This window comes from Mauremys mutica, chromosome 8 (genome assembly GCF_020497125.1).
Source record: "Mauremys mutica isolate MM-2020 ecotype Southern chromosome 8, ASM2049712v1, whole genome shotgun sequence".
Taxonomy (NCBI): Eukaryota; Metazoa; Chordata; order Testudines; family Geoemydidae; genus Mauremys; species Mauremys mutica.
In genome coordinates this window covers 36,352,880-36,378,097 of record NC_059079.1, presented here as the reverse complement: position 1 = coordinate 36,378,097, position 25,218 = coordinate 36,352,880, and the positions used below count along the sequence as shown (strand labels likewise).

General features: G+C 42.6%; 1 protein-coding gene across 2 annotated transcripts in view; it reads left to right on the top strand.

Moving 5' to 3' along the window:
• DPYD (dihydropyrimidine dehydrogenase) overlaps positions 1 to 25,218 on the top strand; it is a 588,030-nt gene that overhangs the window by 505,124 nt on the left and 57,688 nt on the right. For both annotated transcript variants that reach the window (XM_045026686.1, XM_045026687.1), the window contains 2 exons: positions 2,151 to 2,293; positions 18,748 to 18,927. In XM_045026686.1, coding sequence (XP_044882621.1) covers positions 2,151 to 2,293; positions 18,748 to 18,927 — 323 coding nt within the window. The remainder of the gene's footprint in view (positions 1 to 2,150; positions 2,294 to 18,747; positions 18,928 to 25,218) is intronic.

Genomic DNA, 25,218 nt, shown 5'->3' with positions numbered 1-25,218 from the left:
GTTGCCTGTATCAGTGGTTTGTTAGGAGGAGGTGACATTTTGCTGGAGGCAATCTCAGCTGAAGAAAGAGGGGTTTTGAAATGGTTAAAGCAAACCAAATTTTCAGTTTTCTGTTGGAAAACTTACATTGGCAAACAATGTCCTTTTGAAAATGAAAAATTCTGCTGGAAAAATCCAGCTTCCCTGTTTAAAACAAACTGACAGGCCTTAGACACTGTGCTGATATGCAGAGCTGTACTGCTCATTCACTCTGTCTTCCATACCTGGTGTGCTGTGATAGCAGTGAACAGATACCAACAAACTGGTGGTAGTTGCCACACTAGAGCTGACGATTGTTTAAAAAAATAAAAAAATGTGATGCATGAAAAAGGGTGGACAACTCTCTAGATGGCAGACTGCTAGATTGACTTAGGTCCTTTGGAGATCCCCAGCAGGTCAGCTACCTATGGCTGTAGTATGCATGTGTTATGATTTTTACTTTCAGATGGGATAGTAGAGGGAGAGGAGAGTGCATATGTTGCGTTCGGTGTTCTGGGGCCTCTGCTTTTCCCCTGGTAACACAAATAAATATGTTATCTGTTGAAAATTAAAAGTTGTCAAAGACTATTCCTTTAGCAGATTAAAAATCCAGCTAGCAGATTACAGAGTTTCTCTTTTAGAAACATAATCACACAACAGGGTAAAAGACAACAATAATCAAACCTCTCTGTGGTGAAAGAGAAAGCAGTTCCTTTCTGAAATGAGGACAATGTTGTAAACAGAGGAGGGCGTAAGGAGGAACTGGAAACATCCTGCTCTGCTCATGCTTCTTTCCCTCCTTGTTTTTCTTCATTCTCCTACAATTCCTTGGTCCTCCCTCTCCTTTTTTCCCCACTCATCTTTATTACTGACTGCCTCCATTGGTCCTTTGCCCCAAGAGCAGATCAAATGAGGACTCGGGAGTTCACCCTGCCCAGCTAATACAGTGGTAAAAGTGTTACATCGTGTCTGCACAAAGTGTTTGGGGTGTTTCATATCATGTTACTTACCTCAAGTTAACTATTCAATATAACAAACACCCTTTTTCCTCTAATCTAGACAGACCCCTAGTCAATCTCCTTGTTAGTGAAGTACTCTTCCCTATACTGCTTGCCAGTGCAATGTACAGTCCCTGCACTACTGCAAGACACCACTGTAACACACTGTATTTTTATTCTAAATTAGCTGGATATTTTAATATAAAAAGCTTTTAATAGTTTAAATACATCCCAAATAGTCTAAAAATATAGATAGCTGAATATATGCCAGCAACCAGGATCACTTACTGTCTAGTACATGCTGTATTCTTATGTTTTTGCTAATATTCATGTAACATCAATATACTTTAAACAAAATGGAGTAAATTGTCTAAGCAGTGCACTAGGGTTTTATCATGATTCCCATAAACGGCTCAAGAAATTGAGTGGCCAAATCCCCATGTACCACTTTGAAAATTTAGGCCCCAATCCTACAAACATGTATGCACATGAGTAACTTTGCTCATGTGACTAGTACCATGCAATTTTAGGGAGTAATCTGATCAAAGCTGGGCTTCTTAAAGAGGTACCAACATCCTTGAATGTGTCCACAAGGGACATGTATTAAATAATATCCAAAATGTCAAAGTGCATTTGGACTGGTAGTTCTAAACAAAATGTTTGATTCTGATTATGTAAAACAAATTCAAAATTTTCCTTTTATTTGCACAATATCTGTGTTCACACCAGCAGCCTTATCCCTTATGTGGAAATTTAGAGCTGTATATCTATAATTTACTGTATGGAATTGTTTTCTGTTTCTAATTATATTGTTCCTTGTTCTTTTAAAACAGATGCTTAAATGTTTGAGCCAAGTTTTATGTTTTATCCAGTTAAATATGCAAGTGTTTCTGTCTGCAATTTTAGGGTTATTACACCCACGTTCCTAACACTTTTGCATGTAATAATACTATTCAAAACCTGATACATGTCAATTTACAAATTAATATATTTTTAGATATTATAATTAGATATTAGTTCTTGATGTTAATGGTTTGTCTAGTACAACACTGCCATCCCATGATGGGCATGCACACATCATATCTAAATGCTGAGTATTCCAACATGCTAACACTGTATTTTGATTTTCTTTAGGAAGTGCTATTAGGCCCATAGCCCTGCGAGCAGTATCTGCTATAGCTCATGCTCTTCCAGAATTTCCCATCTTAGCAACTGGAGGAATTGATTCAGCTGAGAGTGGGCTGCAATTTCTCCACAGTGGTGCTTCTGTTCTACAGGTATTTGTTTTTTTCCTTTAAAAATTATAATTAGTAATTTATCACAGAACTGTAATTTATTTTAAAAACTAAAGATTTCACCTCAAAGTAGGAAAAAGGACACATTAGCATAATTGATCCATTGGGACAAATGTTCATATTGTTATCACCATGCTCGTTGCTAGGAGCCATTCACTTAAGATGTTCAGTGATGGAGTGGATGCCCCATAACCTATTGTGCTGACCCAGGAAAAGGCTAGCTTTTTAAGAGTGAAGTAGTACCTTTTCCTCTAACCTAGAAAGTTTCCAAATTAAATCATTTTCCCTTGTTAAGCAAATGAAGTTAATGCATTTGTGCTTCCGAATACATCCTGTGTTTTCAGTTTCTGTCTTGCCCAGCATAAGCTCTTTGGAACAGAGAGTTTTCATCCTGTGTCTTATTGAGCACTAAAGGGAATTCCAGATGGCTTTACTTTTGGTCCCACCTGCATTCAGTTTGAAATAGCTGTTCTTCATCCAGGCACCAATCTCCCTCAAGCACTTGTTTTGAGTGATGAAAAATGCAGAGCTGTGCATCCTTTACATGTTGTTGGCATCACAGTCATGGCTAAGGAATGGGATGTTAGATAGTTTGCAGTAGTTGGTTGCATTGGCTAATGTTTTCTGAAGCACTAGACAGACTTTAGTATGTGTGATAGATTTTTCATTAACAGGAGGTGTTGGTAGTATGGGTCCTAGAGGGTCCATTGGCACTTCAGCCTTTTGCCTGCATTGAGCAGCCAGCTGTCTGAAAACCATTGTTATGTAGAGGAGGAGGACAGTTGTTGTGGATAGTAGGTGGTCATAGCGTTTCTTTCACCAGGACATAAACCCCATGGTGTTAGGGTGCAGACTAATCTTCTGTGCTGTGTATCTTTGGAAGCCTGCAGGATCGATAAATAATCAGGGAAGGAACACATAGTGTACATTGCATCTAAATGAAGGGGGAAACTTATATTTGAAGAAGGTGATAGTCTACAACAGGGGTGGGCAAACTTTTTGGCCCGAGGACCACATCGGGGAATAGAAATTGTATGGTGGGCCATGAATGCTCTCAAAATTGAGGTTGGGGTGCGGGATGGGGTTTGAGCTCTGGGGTGGGACTGGGGATAAGAGGTTTGGGGTGCAGGAGGGTGCTCTGGGCTGGGATCGAGGGGTTCGGAGAGTGGGAGGGGGATCAGGGCTGGGGCAGGGGTGTGGGGAGAGGTTCAGGGGGTGCAGGCTCCGAGCAGTGCTTACCTCAAGCGGCTCCTGGAAGCAGGGGAAAGTCCCTTCTCCAGCTCCTATGCAGAGGCGTGGTCAGGCGGTTCTGCACGCTGTCCCATTTGCAGGCACCGCCCCTGCAGCTCCTATTAGAGTGGGTAGGAGCCAGAGCGGGGCCATGCCGCAACTTCTGGGAGACATGTGGTGCAGCCCCCGACCCAGCGCCTTGCTTGGATGGAGCGCTGGAGCACCGGAGCAGGGCCAAACCACGTGGTGCAGTCCCCGACCCAGTGCCCTGGAGCATGGCTGAGCCACGTGATCTGCCCCGCAAGCGAGCACCCCACCCCGGCCGGAGCGTTGCAGCGGGGCCGAGTCGCATAGTGCAGCTTGCAGGCTGTAGTTTGCCCACACCTGGTCTACAACATGACAATGGTGCCTTCATTCCCAATACCTCATTTGGCACTGAAAATTAGATCCAGTGTGTGGCTGGCGTTACTGGATAACTGCAATGACGGCAAAGGCCAGTCCCAGGTTTGCTGAGGTGAAGAAAATATCCTGGGCAAATTTATTGGTGAGGTTATTTGCATAAGCCCTGAAGAGTCACGCAGTATTAGGAGTTTATGGGATCTCTAATAGCAGGTCTGACACTACAGTTACTATTGAAAGCTATCAGGGTAGATGGCAAATTGAATACCCCTGGGATCCCAAACTACTGATTGTCTGCTAGCCCCAGAAGCAAGTAAGTGCAGTGAAATGTTCTGGATTTGAAGGGAGATAGTGGTGTAACCTGTAACCTTTTGGGGGAAGAAGTAGCAATAGGAGGTTCACATGCCCTCTCAGCCAGTCCTGAACTCTCTGTATTAGCATCAAACAGGCAGAAGAGTACATGAGGTTATCCTGTAAGTTGTTTTGTCTATCTGCTTTACTAATAGTGCTTATTAATTTTTAAAACTTCTATTAGGCTATTTCAAACTCTCCTTTTATGGTAAAGGGATCAGGGAGCTACTTTGTCTGGGTAACAGTCTCAGTGCTACTTCAGTTCTGTGTCCCTTACACACACACCAACCAACCAATTGTATGATGCTACTTCTAGTACGATATTTGTCTACAACAAAAGTATGATCAACAAGGGAGTGTTTTCAGAACTACACATTCATTTAATTTATGGACGCTAATTAGAACTGAACCTAGACCAAAATGCAGAGCTATGCACTTTTCCTAAATACAGATTCTGTATGTGTGTGGGGAGATGGTTCTTGTGTGTAGACATGTCCCTGAAGATAATGGAGAATTCTAAAAGGTAACTAAATACAGAGAGAGTGGAATGGGTATTGTTTCTGGAGTGGCTAATTAAAGAATCACTTGCTGAACCTAGAAAACTCAGAATAATTTTTAATACTAATTAAGTATTGGCTGATTAAAGTGATTCATGTTCCGTGTGGAGCTCTGTGCATGGAACACTGGTCTGGACACCTCCTTTAGAGAACATTGCAAGGCTCATCCATTTCCAGCATCAGTTCCTCAACAGAGACAATGACGAGCCCTGTTTTCCCCTCTTAGGGTTTCTTTATACCAGCAAGTTGTGTTGGTTTAACTTAAATCATTTTAAAACTGATTCAGATAAATGGGTGCAAAACCCTGTGTAGACACTTATTTTGGTTTAAGAGTGGCTTATTTCAGCCTAGCTGAAGTCAGTGAGGAATAGATTTAAGATAAATGGATGTAATCTGCTCTTAAACCAAAATGATATTGACCATAGATACTTCCCCTGTCTAAGGGAAGAAGTAGAAGAGGATGGAAAAAACATAAAACCTTCAGCAGAGGATGATGCCAAAAATATCTGATCAGAACAACAGTGACGCTCATATTTGATGTCTAGATGGAATGAGATATAACCAAAACTGCAACTCCACCCCACATCCAGCCCTGCTTCTCCCACACCCAAGGTCCCCAGAAGGGAATTGGCAGCACAGTCCAGAATGGGCAGGAACACACAAACCAGGCACCGGCAGTGGCATAGGCTTCCCCTGCGCCACAACTCCCTGTAAGGTGGGCTGTCAGGAGCTCATCTCAGCATGGTCAGCCCTTGGATGCTGGCACCTGCAGCAGGGACCAGCCTCTCTGCAGTCAGACCTATGTGCCTCTGCGCCCCACCATCATGGAGAACAGCCCAGCTGAAAATGGTACCCCTGCATGGCAACCCCATGTACCAGGTCCAATGGCATTCATTGAAATTTGACCCAGTCATCTCTTCATCATGGATGCCCTTTCAGTGTTTAGAAGTGCATTTGATCTAGCCTCCCTTTTGGGAGGAGGAGCACAACATTTTCATATGTATAATATCAAGATTGCTTATACAATAAAGGAAGTTTATAATAGATGCAGATCAATTTAACTATTTGTAACTTTAGCACCCATGTGGCCAAGATGGAGTTTAGTTTTCAGGCAGCTCTGGCCAAGAAAAGGGGTGTGCAGGAATGCAGCAGGGAAAAACCTGTTCCAAGCCCTCTGGAGTGATCCCACATGCACACCAGGAAGTACAATGAATACAGCGAAAGGAAATGTTTGTTTACAGAAGATGAATGGAGAAAAAACAACAAGGGGGCAGAGCGGGGGAATGGTAAAACAGGATCACACTCAACAAGAGGCCCCCAGGCCCAGTGGTACCACCATATGAAAGGGCAGACTCTGAGCAGTGCGTCTACACTCAGGCTATGTCTACTCTGCAGCTGGGATCGACGCTCTGAGATCGATCCACTGGCGGTTGATTTAGTGTGTCTAGTGAAGACCCACCAAATCGACAGCAGATCACTCTCCCTGTACTCTAATCCCGACAAGAAGAGTTTTTCCCATCGCCCCCCTGCAGTAACTCGACCTAAGAATACATCAACTCCAGCTACGTTAGTCACATAGCTGGAGTTGCGTAGCATAGGTCGACTTACTGCGGTAGTGTAGACATAGCTTCAGTATTCAGGAGTCCTGGGCAGAGTTCCAGTCTGGCAGTGAGACTTGGATGCTCCTGGTCATCTTCAGCACCCCAGTAAACTTTCAACAACAAACCCCTCCGGTGTTCAATTATGCCACTCTCTGCAAACCCACTCTCTGCAAACTCTCTGCAAACCTCCCCACTTACCTAGCTACAGCCTCCCTCCTTATTCCCAATTCAAGATCACAAGCTCCAGTACAGTACTTATGGCCCCATACATCCCTGGGCAACAGTGATACTGTGTCCAGCTCCGGTTTCTCCTTCTCGGGTGATTCCTCCCTAGCACAATGCTCCTCCTGGCTCCTGTCCTGGGGTGTCCCTGGTCAGCCGCTCTGTCCCTCCCCGGCTTCCGGCAGGTTCTCGGCTACTTTGCTGGGTGAGGGCCTGCTTGTGTAACGTCAACAGGCCCCAGTGGACAGTATTGAACCGGGGACCTCTGGAGCTTAGTGCATGAGCCTCTATAGCATGAGCTAAAAGCCAACTGGCTGTTAGCTAGGGCTATAGAGCAGACTCATTTTATCTCTCTCTCTCTCTAGGTGATCTCAGTGCCACTAGATGTGACCGAACACCTCACCAGGAGGTGTGAGGGTTACATTTGCTGTAGCCCTTTCATCTGGAGCTACAGACACACACACCCTTCCACTCTCCTTCTCTCCACGCCCCTGGAACAACCAACATTTCCTCCTCCTCAGGAAAAGGTTTCAAAGGGGCCATGATCTCTAAACTCCAAGGGGGTTACACATTATCTGGAAGTGAAACTATTTAAAACAAACAGATAGCTCTTCCAATTTGTGTAGTTTCAGGAATGGTTGGAAAGAGCATTCATTTTTTATCTTTTCAATCAGATCTTGGATGCATTTAAATGCTTCCACCACTGATCTCTTAGTACTGTGCTTTGTCATAGCATATCTCAGTCTACGTATTTCTTTTCAACATAAAATGAAATAAACATAAGTAACTATGTTATCCACATGTGCCCAATCCTGCATTTCGTGTATACCCAAAGCTCTCACTGATTTTTTGACTGCATCATTTTGAGGTTTGGTCTCTTACTGTAGGTTTGTTAGAGAGTGCAGTGTCATTGAAGTGTATATACTCGATCATAAGCCAGTTTGTTTATAAGCCGACCCCCGCAAGCTGGAAAAGTAAAAATGGAAAAATTTTATAACCCGTTCATAAGCTGACCCTATAATTCAGGGGTCATCAAACTTTGGCTCCCGGGCCATCAGAATAAGGCGCTGGTGGGCTGAGATGGTTTGTTTACCTCGAGCGTCCGCAGGCATGTAAACAAAGCCGGGCCGTGACAGCAACTGGTGGGGAAATTTTCGTGGGGGGGGGGAAAGCTGGGAGTCAGGGGAGTAACCCCTGTGACCACCCCCCACATGACCCCACCCCTAGCCCAGGACGCCCACACTCTCCCCATCCCATCCCTTCCCACCTTATCTTGGGAGGGCCCGGGGAGGATGTCTCTGGCCTGGCTAGACCTGCTCTGACAGGCTGGGCAGCGCAGCCGCAGCCTGCTCCAGCGGGCCAGACCGTGCGGCGCGGCCGCAGCATGGTCCAGCAAGCAGGGCCGGGCGGCACAGCTGCAGCGTGCTCTGGCGGGCCGGGCAGCACAGCCACAGCCTGCTCTGGGGGGCAGGGCCGAGTGGCACGGCTGCAGCCTGCCAGCCCTGGAGCTGCAGCTGCTTCAGAAGCTGGGGGGAGAGCAGCGTGGCCAGAAGCGGAGAGACTCTGGCCCCGCCTCTTCCCTGCTGGCTGTGCTGCCTCTCCTTGCTCCCTCTGTTGGGGGGAGGGGCTGTGTCCCACCTCTCCCTCTCTATACCCTTTCATAAGCTGACCCCCTTCTCTGGTGCTTCCCTTTTTTCACTAAAAAAATTCGGCTTATGAACGAGTATATATGGTAACTTGTTTTTCTTTTCTAGTGAGCTTTTTCCTAGAGCTTTGATTTATAAAAATAAGATTTTCCATCTGTTTTTATGTGTCACTTGCATCACGTGTACTTTACCATGTCACATCGATGGTTTGGTAGATTGTTTGAAAGGCCTTTGAGGAACAGACATGCATTTGCAGAAGTCATTACACTGTAGGAAACTAAAAATGGAGACAATTACAGAAAATTCCAGGGGAAAGAGAAAATGTATTGTGGGAAAAGTATTAAAGCACAAAAATACTAAAGTAAAACTCACTTCACAGTAGCCTGTATGATTCAATTGTAGATCAATATTATGTAGTTAATGCATTAGCAGTAGAGCATTAATTTGCAATTACCGCAGGCGATCTGATCCTCTGTGTTTCGTCCGTTGACATAAATGACCTTTTGTTGAAAGAGATTCTGCAGTCATTATTTCTAGCGGATGTAAGAAAAAGGATAGAACAAAGAGGTTACATTCTGAGGTATGCATTTTTCATAGGAAAGGCTCCTGAATTTATACCCTGGCATGGCATATTTTTAGTAAATCTTTACTATTTAGTTGCTAAACTTGAAAAGAACAATAGGTCTTTTCAAACAACTTTTTAGACTGTTATAAAATGTATAGGTTATGGTCATGCATGTCTCCATCACCTCCAGGCTGGATTTCTGAAATGCACTCTAGGAGTGTTTCCGTAAGTCACCTGGGATGCTACTGCTTCTGTTGTCTGTCTCCTAAGAACTAGATTGTGGCTTTGCCACAAAGCCCTGGCCAAGAGGCACCACATAACTGTTCTGCTCCAGAAACAGACCATAGGCTAGATTGTGACTCAGAAAGTCACAATCTAGTCCCTGGCTCCTCTATTGCTCCATGAAGGAGGTAAACTGTGTCAGACCCATACCTTACTTGTTGCTTTCCCTTCTGTGCCAGCTCAGATGCACTCATCAGCACACTGGTGGGACTGACTCAAAGTTCTACCCACTCCCCTACCTTGCTTGTCAACTCCTCACCCATCTGTCCCAGAGGGGGGTTTATCCCCTCCCTGAGAGGCTTCTGTCCTCACACTGTGATCCATGATATGGTTAGCCCACACATGGGATAACAATACCCTTGAACTCCCTTCCTGCTATATGCAGAAATATACAATGAAAAAAGCAGTCTGCTGGTAAGTGAGGCTGGCCACAGTGACCATCTAACTTACCCACGTTCTGCACTGCCTACTTATGTCAAATTCAGGGTGCTGATTCAATGTATAAAGGCCCAGATGGTCAGGGACTTGATTAGTGAAAAAAGCTGCCTCTTCCCTTATATTCTGTCTTGACACTGAAGACCATCAAGGACACTTCTGCTGTTGGTTCCTGAGATAAACTCTCTCAAACAAGGAACAGTTGACTTTCTGGTAAGGGTCTGCTCCTGCGCATTTACTTCTTCTGGTAACTGGTAACCAGAGGCTGTTCAGCTCTAGGACTCAGATTGACAGGATTTTTTCCCCAGGAAGTGTATTACTGAGGCATTTAACTGAGAGATTTTTATAACAGCAGAACAGTTCTTTGTGTGTGAATTAACAAGTTTTTGCACAGCAAAATAGGGGGGTTCAACTGTTTGCAATTTTTGGACTTGTATTCACAACAGTAAATCATAAAACAAATAACCACCCAGAGACGTGAGAATGCAGAAATCTGCACCTCTCTGAGAGACTCTAGAGAGACCAGGGAATGGAAGATTCATGGAGATGCCAGTCATGGAAAGGAAATGTACATGTAAAAAAACTTTCCATTCCGCATCATGGCAGCTCCACTGACCCTTTGCTGCTGGAAAGTAGCAAGCACTGAAAAGGAGAATAAGGCACAGAAGCGTGTGTATAATCATGAAGCATAGCACCTGCGCCATACATAGACTTACATTGGGGACCACTCTGAAGAGCACCTTCTAGTTGATTGATAACTCTGTATAGTGTTTATCAGTTTGACTGCATGACCAAGTGGCTGGTCTGCAAATTTTCTCAGTTTTAGTAAAATCTTCTTCCCATGAAGAAGTAAATAATCTGGAAGAACGATCCTTGATGCCTTAATTTTCTTGTAACATCATAGTCCTCCCTAATACAGCACTTGATCCATGTTGAGAGAGGTTCTTTTATCCATGCAATTAGAATGAAGGAATTGGAATGAGAAGTCAACAGAGAAATGGATTGTCTGAAACTCATAGTACATTTAGGAAAGGCTTTAACTTCTCTCAACATCCAGGTTATGCCATTTCTTTTCCTTCTGATATTTACTATTTGAGCAGCGAAAGGGGAAAGAAAAATCTCTTGGGAAGTGTGAAAGTGAGTTTTTATCATAGGCCTCAGAGGGTCAGAACTGTTTTATTCACATGAATGTCATTCTTCAGCGGGAATAGTAGCTAGTTCACAAATTCCTACAGCCAAGCTGATAAAGGATGAAAGAAATTGTAGCTGAAATAATATAAAACAGTACTGAAAGGAGAGACTCCCAGGAATGAGAGGTTAATCATTGCCAGACTAAATTGAGGTCCGAAGATGGGAAAATTGGTTTGCTGGCTGGTTTTGATAGACGTGCAGCTTTCAAAAATCAGGCCACATGAGGGTGTGCATCAAGAGACGATGCTCATTAGAGCTGGTTGGAAATGTTTAGATGAAACTTTTTTCCATAGAAAAATGCCAGTTTGTTGAAACCAAAATGTTTCACGGAAACTTATCAATGTCAATGAATATTTCATCAGGTTCTCAGGTTGTGTGTGTGTGTGTGTGTGTGTGTGTGTGTGTGTGTGTGTGTGTGTGTGTGTGTGTGTGTGTGTGTGTGTGTGTGTGTGTGTGTGTGTGTGTGTGTGTGTGTGTGTGTGTGTGTGTGTGTGTGTGTGTGTGTGTAAGAGATTTTCTCTGTAGCCCTGTGGTTAGAGCACTGGCCTGAGATGTAGGTTTTGATTCTTTCATTGCCTGTTCAGAATGGTCTGTGATGAAAACCTTTTTTCTGAGTCAGGCAGAGGAGCTACTTGAACCTGTCTGTCCATGAGTTAATGATGCTGTTCATTACCAACATGTGTCCTTTTACGGTGCTGACTCTTAGGGCCAAGGAAAGTCCATCCGTCAAGAAGTGATGGAATTCCTGACTTTCTAGCATTATTTTTTGTTTCATTGCACCAATAATAATAATAATTTCTCCCTATTTGTGAATATGCTTTTTGAGGTAGAAAGTGGATTTTAGAAGGGTTACTGACTCTTTCAGAATAACCTGGATCTGCCTTTCAAGACTAAGCTGCCAGGTTTAGGGAGCTTGATGAAGAGGAGACCTATCTTTGGAGAACTTGAGAAGGCAGGGCAGGAGAATAGTGCCAATGGCCCTGTAACTGCATGACACAGCAACTGATCTGATGCTGCACCAGCTGCTGAAGTGCATCTAGGAGAATTGGAAGATTTAATTTCCCTCCACAATATTTTCCTACTCCTTGGCACAAAATAGAGCTTTGTGCCTTTGATATTCCACAAGTACATGATGAAGTTAAAGACAGGTGTAGAATCTAAACATGTGCCTGGCCTATTTACATACCTCTTTTTAGCATGTCTGCCTACAAGTATCTCCTTCACATTGCATAGCTCCTACAATACAATGGTACAGTTCATTATGGGTGACTGATCATGAGATTATTGCTCATAGCTGTAATGCTCAAGGCATGTGAAATCATATTAGTTTTCCTAAATAGATGGTCATGATTGTAAAATCCTGCATGTGCCCATGTACTGTACAGGGGTTCTCTCTGTAGCTCCTAGAACTAATAGAATACTATAGTCTAATATGAAAGTAATGCAGAGCATGCCTTTTTAATCTGCCGATCAGCACAACTCTCACAGAATTTGATCCCTCCAAGCTGCTTACTCAGAATCTAAATGGACAAACATTTATGTACCTTTGTTCAATTGTAATGTTCAAAAGAAGGATAAAAAACTCTCATCCAACTCAGCCTTGCATCTTGATACTGCATTCCCAAGCCTTGTTAAATAGCATCCCATCTGCTACCCTATATCTCTAGAGTCATTTAGAAGCTAATGTGAATAAATCAAATAATTTCATCTATATTTTATCAATACTTAAGAAGATTTTTCTTAGTCATGAACTTGTCATTTTAGAAGAGAGGTTCTCAAATTTGTTTTAGAGTGTGAACCACAGTGTCTCATATACCAACTCCTCTCATTCTCACAATCATGTAATATCGTCCAGGCAACTACAGCAATTGCTTATTTAGAGAAGTAATTTTAGGAAAGTATACAATGTATGTTTAGCTGTTGTAATTTAATTTACAGCTATAAAGGGGGAGCCAGAATTATGTGACCAGACAGCTCTCCGTGGACCACTGTCTGCAGACTACTAGCGGTCTAAAGATGACAGTTGGAGAACCTTTGCCCTAGAACATTATATTTGGATGCTTACATTCTTATTACACTCCTTCCACATTATAAGTAGGTTCTGAAATAGTCTAGGGATGTTGAATGTGCTCTTTTTGATTTCCTGATTCTTTGAATACTCTGTGTTCATCTAAATCATTGCTTAGAAACTGCAAAATAGATTTATTATCTTCATGTGCAATGGTTATGCAGCATTTTTCACTGTGTGGCAGAGAACATTCTTCACAGACTTGAGTAGTCTGCTACTAGCTACAGAAGATACAGTTTTTAAAATCATATGTAAGCATTACCGAGATTTAAATCGCACGTTTACCCATAATGAATGTCCTAGTGTTTTTAGGAATATTAGATTACGCCCATTTGCTGGCAAGGCTCAGGTAGGTCCCTTCATGAAGCACCTTGTATTGCTTTTATGTAGTACAGTCTGTCTTCAGTATAACCTAAGCCAATAGAAACTAAACAAAAAGACAATGATCTCAACTGTACATTGAAAAAAATAGCCTAAGGAGATTTTCTCAGACAAAAAGGTAGATTTATGTATTTAACAGTTCTCAGGAAGAATTTATAATGAAAAAGATTGCATTAAATGATGACAAATACGTTTAAAATTAGATACATAGTATAATACAAGAGGCTGAGTAACTCTTTTCCTTACCTTCTGGGCATATCAGTGAGGAACATTTCAAAGCAAACTCATCCAAATTAATATAAAAGCAAAACTGCTTATCCATTGCAGAACCTTTCGAAGGTACCTGAGAGGAATTTTTGTTGTTTATCCCATTGCTAGAGTCAGAATATTAGAATGTGTGAAGTCAAAGGCAGATTTTCTAATAGGATCGCATTTCGAGAGCTATTTTATTTAGAGAACTTGTGCGGTTTAGTAGCAACGCTGAAATAAGTCTCTTCCTTGTGGGGGAAGTAAAATGGCATACTGCTAAATGCTAGAATTTTATCACTTGAGGGGAAAAAAAGGGCTGCCAGAGAGGCCTAAGAATGTAAAAGCATTTGAGATCTCAGAAGGAGTTTAAATCAATGCACTGCCACCGTTACAGTGCAGATGAAAGCGCCTGCTGTCTCAATTGCCAGGAAACTACTTAGAAACTCTCACTTTGATTTCTTTTGGTAGTCCATTACATTACCGCTAAATGCAATAGATAGGGACATCAGTGCTTTGATGTTGTACAGCTACAACAAATGGAAACTAATATGGTAGAACAGTCAACCTTTGTGATTTGCATGTATATATACAAAAATATACCCATCAATCTCCTTATCTAACTGTGTATCTCCACTACCAGTCTGCCTACCTAGTGTACCTCTTTTCATTACAATTACTATTATTTTGTTCCCATTGTCCAACAGAGAGCAAAACATATATTTTTGATGGAAGGAAAAATAAAATTGGCTCCCTGCTACTTCTAAACTATGAATGATGTGAATTCAGTAATGCTAGAGAGCCACAATAGTGATTTGAGACAGGTTAGAATAGGAGTGTTACTGCTAACCAGGACTGATGGTGATGGAGAATTAGAAACATTGCCTTGATGATACTCAGCACTGAGGCATTTTTGTTATCACAATCTAATTATTGCATGGATATTTACACCACTTGAAAATTAAGAGTGTAATAAAACATATAGGGCCAGATTATCTGGCTTTCTCCAGTTCTTTGCTCCATGGGTGCTGTAAGGGACAGTGAACTTTCTGTATCTCCTTAGCTGGGAATTGTGTGGGGAAATACAGGGCAGGTATGGAACTGAAGGAGTGTGGGGCTAATGTTCACTGCTGCCACTGTGGCACCATCTCTTCCACAACCACCCGGGATTCTGCAGGAGCTTCTCCATGGACTCCAGAGTCCATCTTGGTGGGGAAGGTGAAGACTGAAGCTCGAGGGTGAGGAGAGAGAGGAACAGGACTGGGGCTAGAGAGAGGTACACATCTTCTCCCATCCAACCCCACAGAAATTATATGAAAAAGGTAATAGACCTCCTACCCGAAATATATTTTCCAGATAATCTTCTCCTCCCCTGCCACTTCTCCCAAGAAGGTGTTCACCATCTGGGGAAGCCTTTAAATCACAGAATCACAGAATATCAAGGTTGGAAGGGACCTCAGGAGGTCATCTAGTCCAACCCCCTGCTCAAAGCAGGACCAATCCCCCACTAAATCAACCCAGCCAGGGATTTGTCAAGCCTGACCATAATGGAACTGCACAGCTTGTGAATTGGTAGGGGCTATTCCAGAGTCCTGGCTCAGTGCAGGGGCACAGGGGCTTTGCATGGATGGCCCTCGCCTCCCGAGATTCTGTGGAATATGCTGAGTTTGGGGCAGCCCAAAAGCTTTCTCTGCAAAGAACAAAACAAAACGTGACACGCTGATGTGTGGGTATTTCCCTCAAAAGCAGTTGCTCTCGGCAAAATCCAGTGAACCCAGTGGGAAATGTGCCTCAGTAAAGTCTTCAGGATTTGGCCCTACTGTGTTTGTAATGATAATTATAAAATCCCAGCAGGCCATTTGTAAAGTTTCATGATCACTGATGTAATAAATACACATTATTGAAAATATTATTTTTTTAAAATATGGAATAAAAATGTTTCAAATAAAAGCAAATTATTAAAAACAAACATATAACAAGTAGTAAAAAGAACTCTGCTGACACATTCACTCTAGCTCGCTGCTGAGCTTTTTCCAGATCCCATTGACAAAGTTATATAGATGCATCCATGGTTATTTATTACTTTATTAGGGCGGTAATTTCTTATACTGTACATAAGTAGGGATCCTGCAATGTATGTGTGCCTCTCATGCTTGCAGTTTCATAGAGCTTGATCCTGTGATGCATTCCAGAGGTGCATTCCCCAGTGAAATCATATAAAGTGAATTTCACTTAATGAGTTACCCTTGCATTATGCAGCTCAGGACCAAGCCCTTAGAATTTATTCTTAGGTTATCTGAGCTAAAATTGCTCAATATATTTATTTGTGTGTGTAAAGGATTGGAAGCACCATCCCTCCTTTCCCCAGCCTCCATCCTCCCAGTGGTGTTGTGCCTGTCCCTGTCCAACATTAAATAGCATTAAACAAGGTTCAGTATACAGATAATTCAGCCTGCTTAGTACCATGACAAACACACCTTTAAAGATTCTTTTAACCTTTTATTAAAGATACAGAAAAGAAAGAAAAACAGTTAAAGTATTTGAAATGTAAAGTAAGCCTTTCATTTTAACAATATACCTTGTTCCCTTTCCTTTTAACTGGAGAGAGTTTGAGAAGGGGAAAAAACCCTTGTTTCACAGTCTTTTAAATGATATCAATGATGGTAATAATTATTCTTGTGTGTAAAAGAGAAGAAGTTGGTTGAAATGATCTGTAGCTTCTTGCTGCTGCTGCTGCTGTTTTTGTTAAAGTCCAATCCCATTTAATCTCAGTTCGTGTTTGGGATTCAACTCTAGCCAGTAGCAGTGGCAATGTTATCTAGGTCCCTCTGTCTCACACAGGCTGGTCAGGAAATCTCTTTAAGGATCCATAAAGGGAATGATGAATGGAATAGCCCTTCCCTTCATTAGTTTGTCCACCAGTGAGGCCTCGTTTCCAACACACCGGTTTTGGTTCATTAGTTTCCAGACCACGTTCTGTTGTTTGCCAGGCATGATTGCAACACAGTCCTTGAGTTGTATATGTAGTCTTTTTGTTTAGACTAATTCAGCTTTTCCTAACATTTTCATTATAGGTTATTGTGATATCTTATGAACTTTCACACCCCTTCTGATTTTTAGTTTGCTATCATCTTCTGCACATTCTTAGGTTATTTCAATTCATAATGTTGCACCATAATATGGAAAAAAAGTAAAAGCCTCTCTATTTATAAGGTTATAACAAGTATCCTCCAGTGTATCTCATGTGTACACATCCTGTCAAAATATTTCAGAAATTCGACAACAGAATCTGAGCTTGTTTTAAGTGACATGACATAGCATGGCTTTTAACTGTATTTTCTTATATTTTAAATATTTTTTTTAAAATAGCTAATAAAAGTGTTACCCATATGATTAAAAAAAAAGAATCCTTTAGCGAACAAAGAGGTTTAAATAAAGCATCAGTTGGGTTTTCAGTTAAATAACCTGCGGAGGAAATTATTATGATGTTCTCTATAATTGCTCTGAAAAGAAAATCTCTAAGTCTATGGAAGGCATAACAGACCTAATTAATGCTCACCCTGTTTCTCCAGAGAAACAGATTTTGTGTAATGTAAATGGGCTGCATAGGAAATTTCTTGTGCATATTTTATAGTTATTCTCCTTTTTTCCTGCAATATTTTAAAATGTACCTTTCTTCTTCTGAACTGCAGATTGTATTAGTTTGTGAAACCATGTGTAAAATGTTGATATGTTACCTAGGTCTTTTCTTCCCCTAAGTGGTGAAATCAAGTATCTAGTGAATCTTATGATTTAATTTTAGAAGGGTGTGTGTGTGTGTTTATATTGTCTTGAAGTAGGTGAGCATTTCATTGTTTTATTCATTACATGCATGTCTTATGCAGGTACACTACTGCTTTTCTGACATCCTCATATGAATACAAGCTTATATCAGTCACTGAAAACACTGACTTAGCCATCTGGAATGTCCACATGGTTATTTATAGCACCGTAGCAGGAGCCTGAGTCTGTAGACCTGGGTTCTGAGACATTTATTTTTTTGCGATGTAGACATACTTTTACGACCCCAGGATTGTAAATCTTTTCAATTGTATTGTCAGCCTCACAATGTTTGGGGGGGGGGGGTTGGTTTTTTTTGCTTGTTTGTTTTGAAGCCCAAGTTCCTGAAATCCGGTGATTATGTGAGGATCTCAGTTTTTTGTGGGTTTTTTTTTCAAGTACATTTCTAGCTCTCAGGGTCACAGAAAAGGCCTTTAACAATGGATCCTAAAGGCTAAAAAATGAGAAGATAAATAAAAACAATCCCATTTTTTAAAAAAATTTTCATGGTCTTGGGGTGGGATACTGACTAATGCTTTGGCCACTTGTGCTTGGCAATACTAGGGACCAACACTTCGGGCAGGAATTTTGTGTGTGTGTGTGTATACATACTTAATTTGGTTCATGGAGCCTGTTGGTGGTGTCTCCAGTTCATTTTAGTGCTCTGGTTGGGATTTCTGAAATTGGTATCAGATGATACTTACTGCCATATTTGATGTCTTTGGGAGATTTTTCATAGCTGAATTTGGGCTTTTAGCTGCCCAGGCTATATCCACTAGGCTCTTTGATGGTTGGTGACCATCAGACAGTCCAGTCACTGATGAGTGAGCTATGGCTTGGGCCCCGGGAGACAGTCATGGGGTTTTTTTTTGGCCAAGTGTTATTTCATTTCCAGGGTCACTGTGGTTGGTTAGAGTTTTAAGTTAGCCTGATAGCCACAAGTTGGGCTTAACAGAGAGAGAAAAAATTTCAGGTGTTGGTTGTAAGGGCATCCTTCTGGTGTTTCTACCTGTGTCTGTAAGGTCTTCAGAACAGGGACCATCTCTTTGTTATGTGTTTGTAGAGTGCCAAGCACAATGGACCCCAGACCTCTCGGTGCTACCAGAGTGCAAATTGTAATACTAATACAGAGAGAGGGACCTTAAGTCTTCCTGCACTCTAAAGTGTTCTTTTCCTGGATGGCATGTGCTGTTTGGGGAGGCCTTCTCCCACTTGCTTGGGTGGGCCCTAGCTGTGTCTGGGGTGAGAATTCATGTTCCAACTCTATACTAGTGGTGACACAAGGATAAGGAACTTATCAGCTTAAATTCCTGAGTCCTATTTATTCTGATGTTCATAATACAGTTGCATTTAAGGCCCTGGACATCAGTAAGTTCAAACAGCACAAGTAATCTCACATACCATTGGACATTTGTTGTTGATTGCTGGGTGTATGTTTTGTAGGTGTGCAGTGCAGTACAGAATCAAGATTTCACTGTGATTGAGGACTACTGCACAGGACTGAGAGCCCTACTTTATCTGAAAAGCATTGAGGAGCTTCAAGACTGGGATGGACAGAGTCCTGCAACCATGTGCCATCAGAAAGGAAAGCCAGTACCCAAAATTGCTGATCTGATTGGAAAGGTATGCTGTTACACTGAGATTCCTGGCTAATGATATCAGCTTTTGGCTTCAAGCATAGTTTCATATGATGGGTTATGCTTTTTATCCCAGTGGCCATATTTTGTCACCATTGCCATCAAAATTAGTTGGTATGCGGTCTTTTGTCCCCTTCTGAATAGTCACCAGGCAGTTTGTGATGTCATATTACAACTATTACCATTGACATGATGTCACCACTTCATTGACAGTAGCATGGCTTATTTTTTAAATATAGACTGTAAAGACCAAAAGTATTAGAAATTCTCTCTTCATTGTACTTTTTAATTCAGGTTTGCATGGCTGATTTTGGGTCAAAATCCATAGTATGTTTCAACCCTTTTGCAACACTCTGGTCACACACAGGACGCCAAACACAAATAGATCAACCATCTGAGAAATCTCCCAGCATGAGAGAGCTTACTTGGCACAGAGCCAGTTTACCTGCTGTGTTCCATCAGCCCCATTACTATAGCATCTGAGCACTTCACAATCTCTAATGGATTTATTCTTAGAACATTTGAGGTGGGAAAGTGCTATTATCCCCATTTCACAGGGCAGAAACTGAGGCATAGAGAGACTAAGTAACTTGCCCGAGGGTCTACCACAAGAAGTCTGTGGTAGAGCAGGAACTTGAACTCGGGTCCCTGATCTTCTAGGCTAGCATCCTAACCGCTAGATCATTCTTCTTCTTTGCTCCAGCAGTCCTGCTGGGGACTCTGGCCAGCTGATGTGGACTGCAGCAGCCCCAAGACTGTTCTTCCTTACACTAGGCATCCTGCAGATCCATGCTCAGAATCAGGGAGATATAACTGGCTCCCTAATGGCACTCTCCTGCCCCCTGCACCAATCAAAATCTCACCACAGCAGTGAGTCTGTGTCTTTGTTTCAAGTTACTAGAGGGGATCACTTTGAAGAGTGGTTTCAGTTATGTCATTATGGCTATTGATTATCCTTCTAAAAGTCTAATATAACCCTGTTGAAAATGTTGTAAAAAGTAAAGAATTACAAAAGAATAGGATTTGCAGTGTCAAATGCTTCCAAATCTCTGCTTATCATTGCTGTTGACTGAAGTTCTTTTCAGTAGGAGGTTAGTGATTTTTTTTTTTTTTGGTTCTCTGTGGTGGTCTGAAAATTATAATGTTATCTTTCTGGGAAAAGACAAGCCTATTCCTAAAGCTCTGAATACTAGTGTTTAAAAAAATTCTAATCTGTTTCCTTTCAGCTGCTTAAGTTTATGTGGTTAAACCCCAGCTCAAAAGGTTATGTCCCAACTTTCTCTTTAACAGATATCGTCAGAGAAATACACACTGCATTTACACTTTGGATAATACAGCAGTGTTAACAATTCTTCCCCTAAAACAACATTCAGTATTCTATCTTAGTATTACCTTTTTATTATACTAAATAGACAGCCATTGTCAGACGATATTTTTCACGTCCTTCTGAATGAAAAGGGAAAAAAATTACAATTTTTAGTCTTTTCAGCTTGTCACTACATCAATAATTAACTTTAAAAAGGTAGTATGAAAAGATGCTTTAAGGAAGCATTTAATAATTCAAAGGAATCTTAACTTGAAACAGGTCACATGAAAAAGAATAAAAACGAAGTCCTATGTAATTTAGTTTTCTGGCTATGTTAGACATTTAAAAGAGCAAGAGATACAGATTATAACTGACTTTGTATTTGATTGCCTTTAATACAAAATTATATCATTGGACCATTGCTACCAGATGACAAAATGTAAAGTTTATCCAGGCTGAACCATTGAAGAGATAATAGTATATTATATTTCAGTCCCAAGTTCAGGGTGACTGCATGTCCAGTAACAAACAAATAAGAGGAAATGGAAGAAAAATAATGCAGCCTGGATATAAGGGAAATACCATGATGAATGACTCTACTAGAGGGAATCAAACACACAGCCTAGATATCATTAATATTTATAAAATCATAATTAGCAAGACTGTGCCTAAGCAGTGTTATTAGTGTAAGTAATTACGTTATCATAAACTAAGTTTGCAATATTATAGGAATCAGTATTCTTACCTTCATAAATTATCATCAGTATTGGATTCCATGTACTGTACCTACAAATTCAGCTAAGCACTATAGGTTCATATATATTCAAATCCAAATAGCTCCATACTTAGAATGTTAAGTAGCTGATATAACATGTTCATCTGATTCCTTCTCTAAATCAAATCCAGAACCAAGGAGAAGATGACAAACCGAGGTACTGTAAAAATTCTTACTAGTACAAAAGCTATGTAAGGATATCATGTTATAAAAATGTGACAGCCAAAATCCTACATTCTGGTTTACAAATATTTTATAAAAGTTTTTCAAATGTGTCTTGGTTTTAATGTGACTTGAAAGATAATTCATTCAGTAGGACCTATAGGAAAGATAAACAAGAAACAGTGACAGTATTTTGCATACTAAAGCTATGTGGCTAATTACTATGCTACTAGTAATAAAAACTGTCAGATTTATTGAACAGTCAATGTAAAAATGTAAGGGGCAGATACTCCTCCATTTAGTCAGTGACAGAATTCCTATTGCCTTCAGTGGGAACAGGGGATCTGTCCCCTGGACAGAAGTGGAGACCAGTGAGAAACAGCTAGAAATAGGTATAGTTTTCAACAACAAGATCACAGAGGGGGTAGACCTTTTAGAGTTAGGACATGTCTACATCTGACAGAAGTACATTTATGCTTGTATAGACATCAGCCCTGACCATAGCTAGATCTGTTTGTGGTGGTATCTATTTCAGTAAACAGTCTGATTTTGAATGTTGCCATCCACAGTAATTCCCTATTCTATTGGTAATCCATTTCTTCCATCGGGTTCAGGTAAAATCAGATGGTCTACTAGCAGATTATTGCTCTAGGATCCTCCAGTGCTAGCTGACATGAGTAGAATGATGGATGCAAAGCTCCTTGTAAGAGATACTCATGACACTGCACTTGAGCTGCTTTGCAATCTCCATGTTGTAATAGTGTCCACAATGGTCACCATATTAGTTAACTGATCATGGTATTTCCTGTTCTAAACAGGAGCAGCGCCAGGGTTTCTGGCACCCTAGGCAGAATTCGGGGGGCAGCATTTTGTGCGCTCCCCGCGGGGCGTGCGGGAGCTTCCGGTTCCGCTCCCATCGCGCCGCCAAAGAAGGACCCTCCGCCGAAATGCTGCAGGCAACAGCGGCAGTCATTGAGCTGCTCAATTGCCTGCCGCTGTTTTCCATGGCACGTCGGCAGAAGGTCCTTCTTCGGGGGCGCAACGGGAGCAGAACCGGAAGCTCCCATGCACCCCGTGAGGAGCGCACAAAATGCCACCCCCTGAATCCTGGTGCCCTAGACGACCGCCTAGAGTCGCCTAATGGAAGCGCCGGCCCTGGTTCTAAATATAGATGAAACCACAAATACTTTGTTAAAGGCTCTTAAGCAAAGCAAGCAGTCATGGGATATGAGGGAAGGTCCTCTAATGAATCCGTAACTGATTAAAAGACAGGAAACAAAGGGTAGGACTAAATGGTCAATTTTCAGACTGGAGAGAGGTAAATAGTGGTGTCGCCCAGGGGTCTGTACTGGGACCAGCGCTGTTCAACATATTCATAAATGGTCTGGAAAAAGGGGTAAACAGTGAGGTGGCAGAATTTGCAGATAATACAAAACTACTCAAGATATTTAAGTTTAAAGCAGACTGAAGAGTTACAAAGGGATCTCACAAAACTGGGTGACTGGGCAACACAATGGCAGATGAAATTCATTGTTGATAAATGCAAAGTAATGCACGTTGGAAAACATAATCCCAACTATACATATAAAATGACAGGTCTAAATTAGCAGTTACCAATCAAGAAAAAGATTTTGGCGTCGTGGATAGTTTTCTGAAAATATCCACTCAATGTGCAGCGGCAGTCAAAAAAGCAAACAGAATGTTGGGAGTCCTTAGGAAAGAGATAGTAAGACAGAAAATATCATATTGCCTCTATATAAATCCATGGTACGCCCACATCTTGAATGCTGCGTGCAGATCTGGTCACCCCATCTCAAAAAAGATATATTGAAATTGGAAAAGGTTCAGGAAAGGGCAATAAAAATAATTGGGGTATGGAATGTCTTCTATATGAGGAGAGATTAATAAGACGGGGACTTTTCAGCTTGTAAAAGAGATGACTAATGGGGGTGGAATGTATTATGATAGAGGTCTACAAAATCATGACTGGTGTGGAGAAAGTAAATAAGGAAGTGTTATTTACCCTCATAACACAAGAACTAAGAGTCACCAAATGAAATAATAGACAGCAGGTTTAAAACAAAGAAAAGGAAGCATTTCTTCACACAATGCACAGTCAACCTGTGGAACTTTTTACTAGAGGATGTTGTGAAGGCTAAGACTATAACAGGGTTCAAAAAAGAACTAGAAAATTCATGGAGAATAGGTCCATCAATAGCTATTATCCAGGATGGGCAGGGATGCAAAACCATGTGGTGAAATGTCCCTAACCTCTGTTTGCTAGAAGCTGTCAATGGGTGACAGGGCATGAATTAGTTGATGATTACCTGTTCTGTTCATTCCCTCTGAAGCACCTGGCATTGGCCACTGTTGTAAGACAGGATACTGGGCTAGATGGAACACTGGTCTAACCCAGGATGGCCGTTCTTATATTTGAAATGTAAATATATTTTAATGGGTCTGTAGAGGCCCCCGAGCAGTGTTAAGACTTGGAACCGGTAAGTCTCCCTAAGCTAGGATTAGGGTTTGGGCTGGTAAGGCTCCACAGTCTAGAGCAGAGCAAACTACGGCCCGCGGGCTGGATCTGGCCCCTCAGGGCTTTGGATCTGGATGGCGGGATTGCCCCCCATGGCACTGTGGTCCCTGCGCCGCTCTCAGAAGTGGTTGGCACCATGTCCCTGCGGCCCCCAGGTTGGGGGGGTGGGTAGAGGGCGCCATGCATTGCCCATGCCTCCAGGCACCACCCCCCACCGCTCCTATTGGCCGGGAATGGGGACCCGTGGCCAATGGGAGCTTCGGGGGAGGTACCTGGAGGTGTGGCAAGGGCAGAGCACATGGAGCCCTCCACCCCCCCTTCCCCAGGGGCCGCAGCGCTTCCTGGAGCGGCATGGGGCCGGGGACAAGGCAGGCATGCATGAAGCCTGCCCTGGCCTGTGTGTGTGCCGCTGCCACCCTGGAGCCACTTTAGGTAAGCGGCGCAAGGCCAGAGCCTGAACCCCTCCTCCACCCTGCCCCCCAACTCCCTGCCCTAAGCCCTCTGCCTGCACCACACACCCCTCCTGCACCCCAACTCCCTGCCCTGAGCCCCCTCGTAAACCCTGCACCCCTCCTGCATCCCATCCCCCAGCCCTGAACTCCCTGCTGTACCCTGCACCCCTGTGCACCACAACCCCCTGCCCTGAGCCCCCTCCTGCAGTCTTCACCCCTGCCCTGAGCCCCCTTCTGCACTCCACACCCCAACCCCCTTCTCTGAGCCCCCTCATATACCCCGCACCCCTCCTCTGCCCCAATCCCTTGCCCTGAGACCCTTCCTGCACACCGCACCCCCTCCCACATCCCAGACTCCCTCCCGCACCCCAACCCCCTGCCCCATCCCTGCATACAATTTCCCCAGCCAGATGTGGCCCTCGGCCCAAAAAGTTTGCCCACCCTGGTCTAGAGATAGGAATGGGGCTGGTAAGTCTTCCAAGGTTTAAAGTTAGTGTCAAGGTTTGTAGCGGTCCTAGGATTAGGATTCAGGATAGTAAGGCTCCCTGAGCTAGAGTTAGGGAGGACTCAGCAATGCTCCATGGCAAGGTTTGTGCCTGTAGAGGTCCCTGGGGTAGTGTTTTTGTTGTACCCGGTAAGGCTCCCCAAGCTGGGGCCAGTAGGGGCTCCCCAAGCTGGGTTTAGTTTTGAGGCCTGTAGAGGTCCCCTGGCAGGGGTATGGTTGGGGCTGGTGTGGTCACTGGAAGGACTGGATCTATCTTATAGCACCCTCCTTTTACCAGACCAGGTTTTAATCTTGCTGAACCAGCTTGTTCCCTGAGGTAATTCTATCTGAAGCTCTCTCACAGAAGCCAGGGAACCAGTTTCCAACTGGGTTAGTTGTTTTTATTCCAAACCTTCTTAACAAAAAAAAATAATCAAAACCTCACAAATTCTTCCCTCAAAGTCTGTACAGGCTGAGTAGTTCCTTCAACAAGTCACTTCATCACACCAGTAAGTTCAGCAGTCTAAAATTTGTCTCTTGCCTCAGTAATAAAAGGATTTCA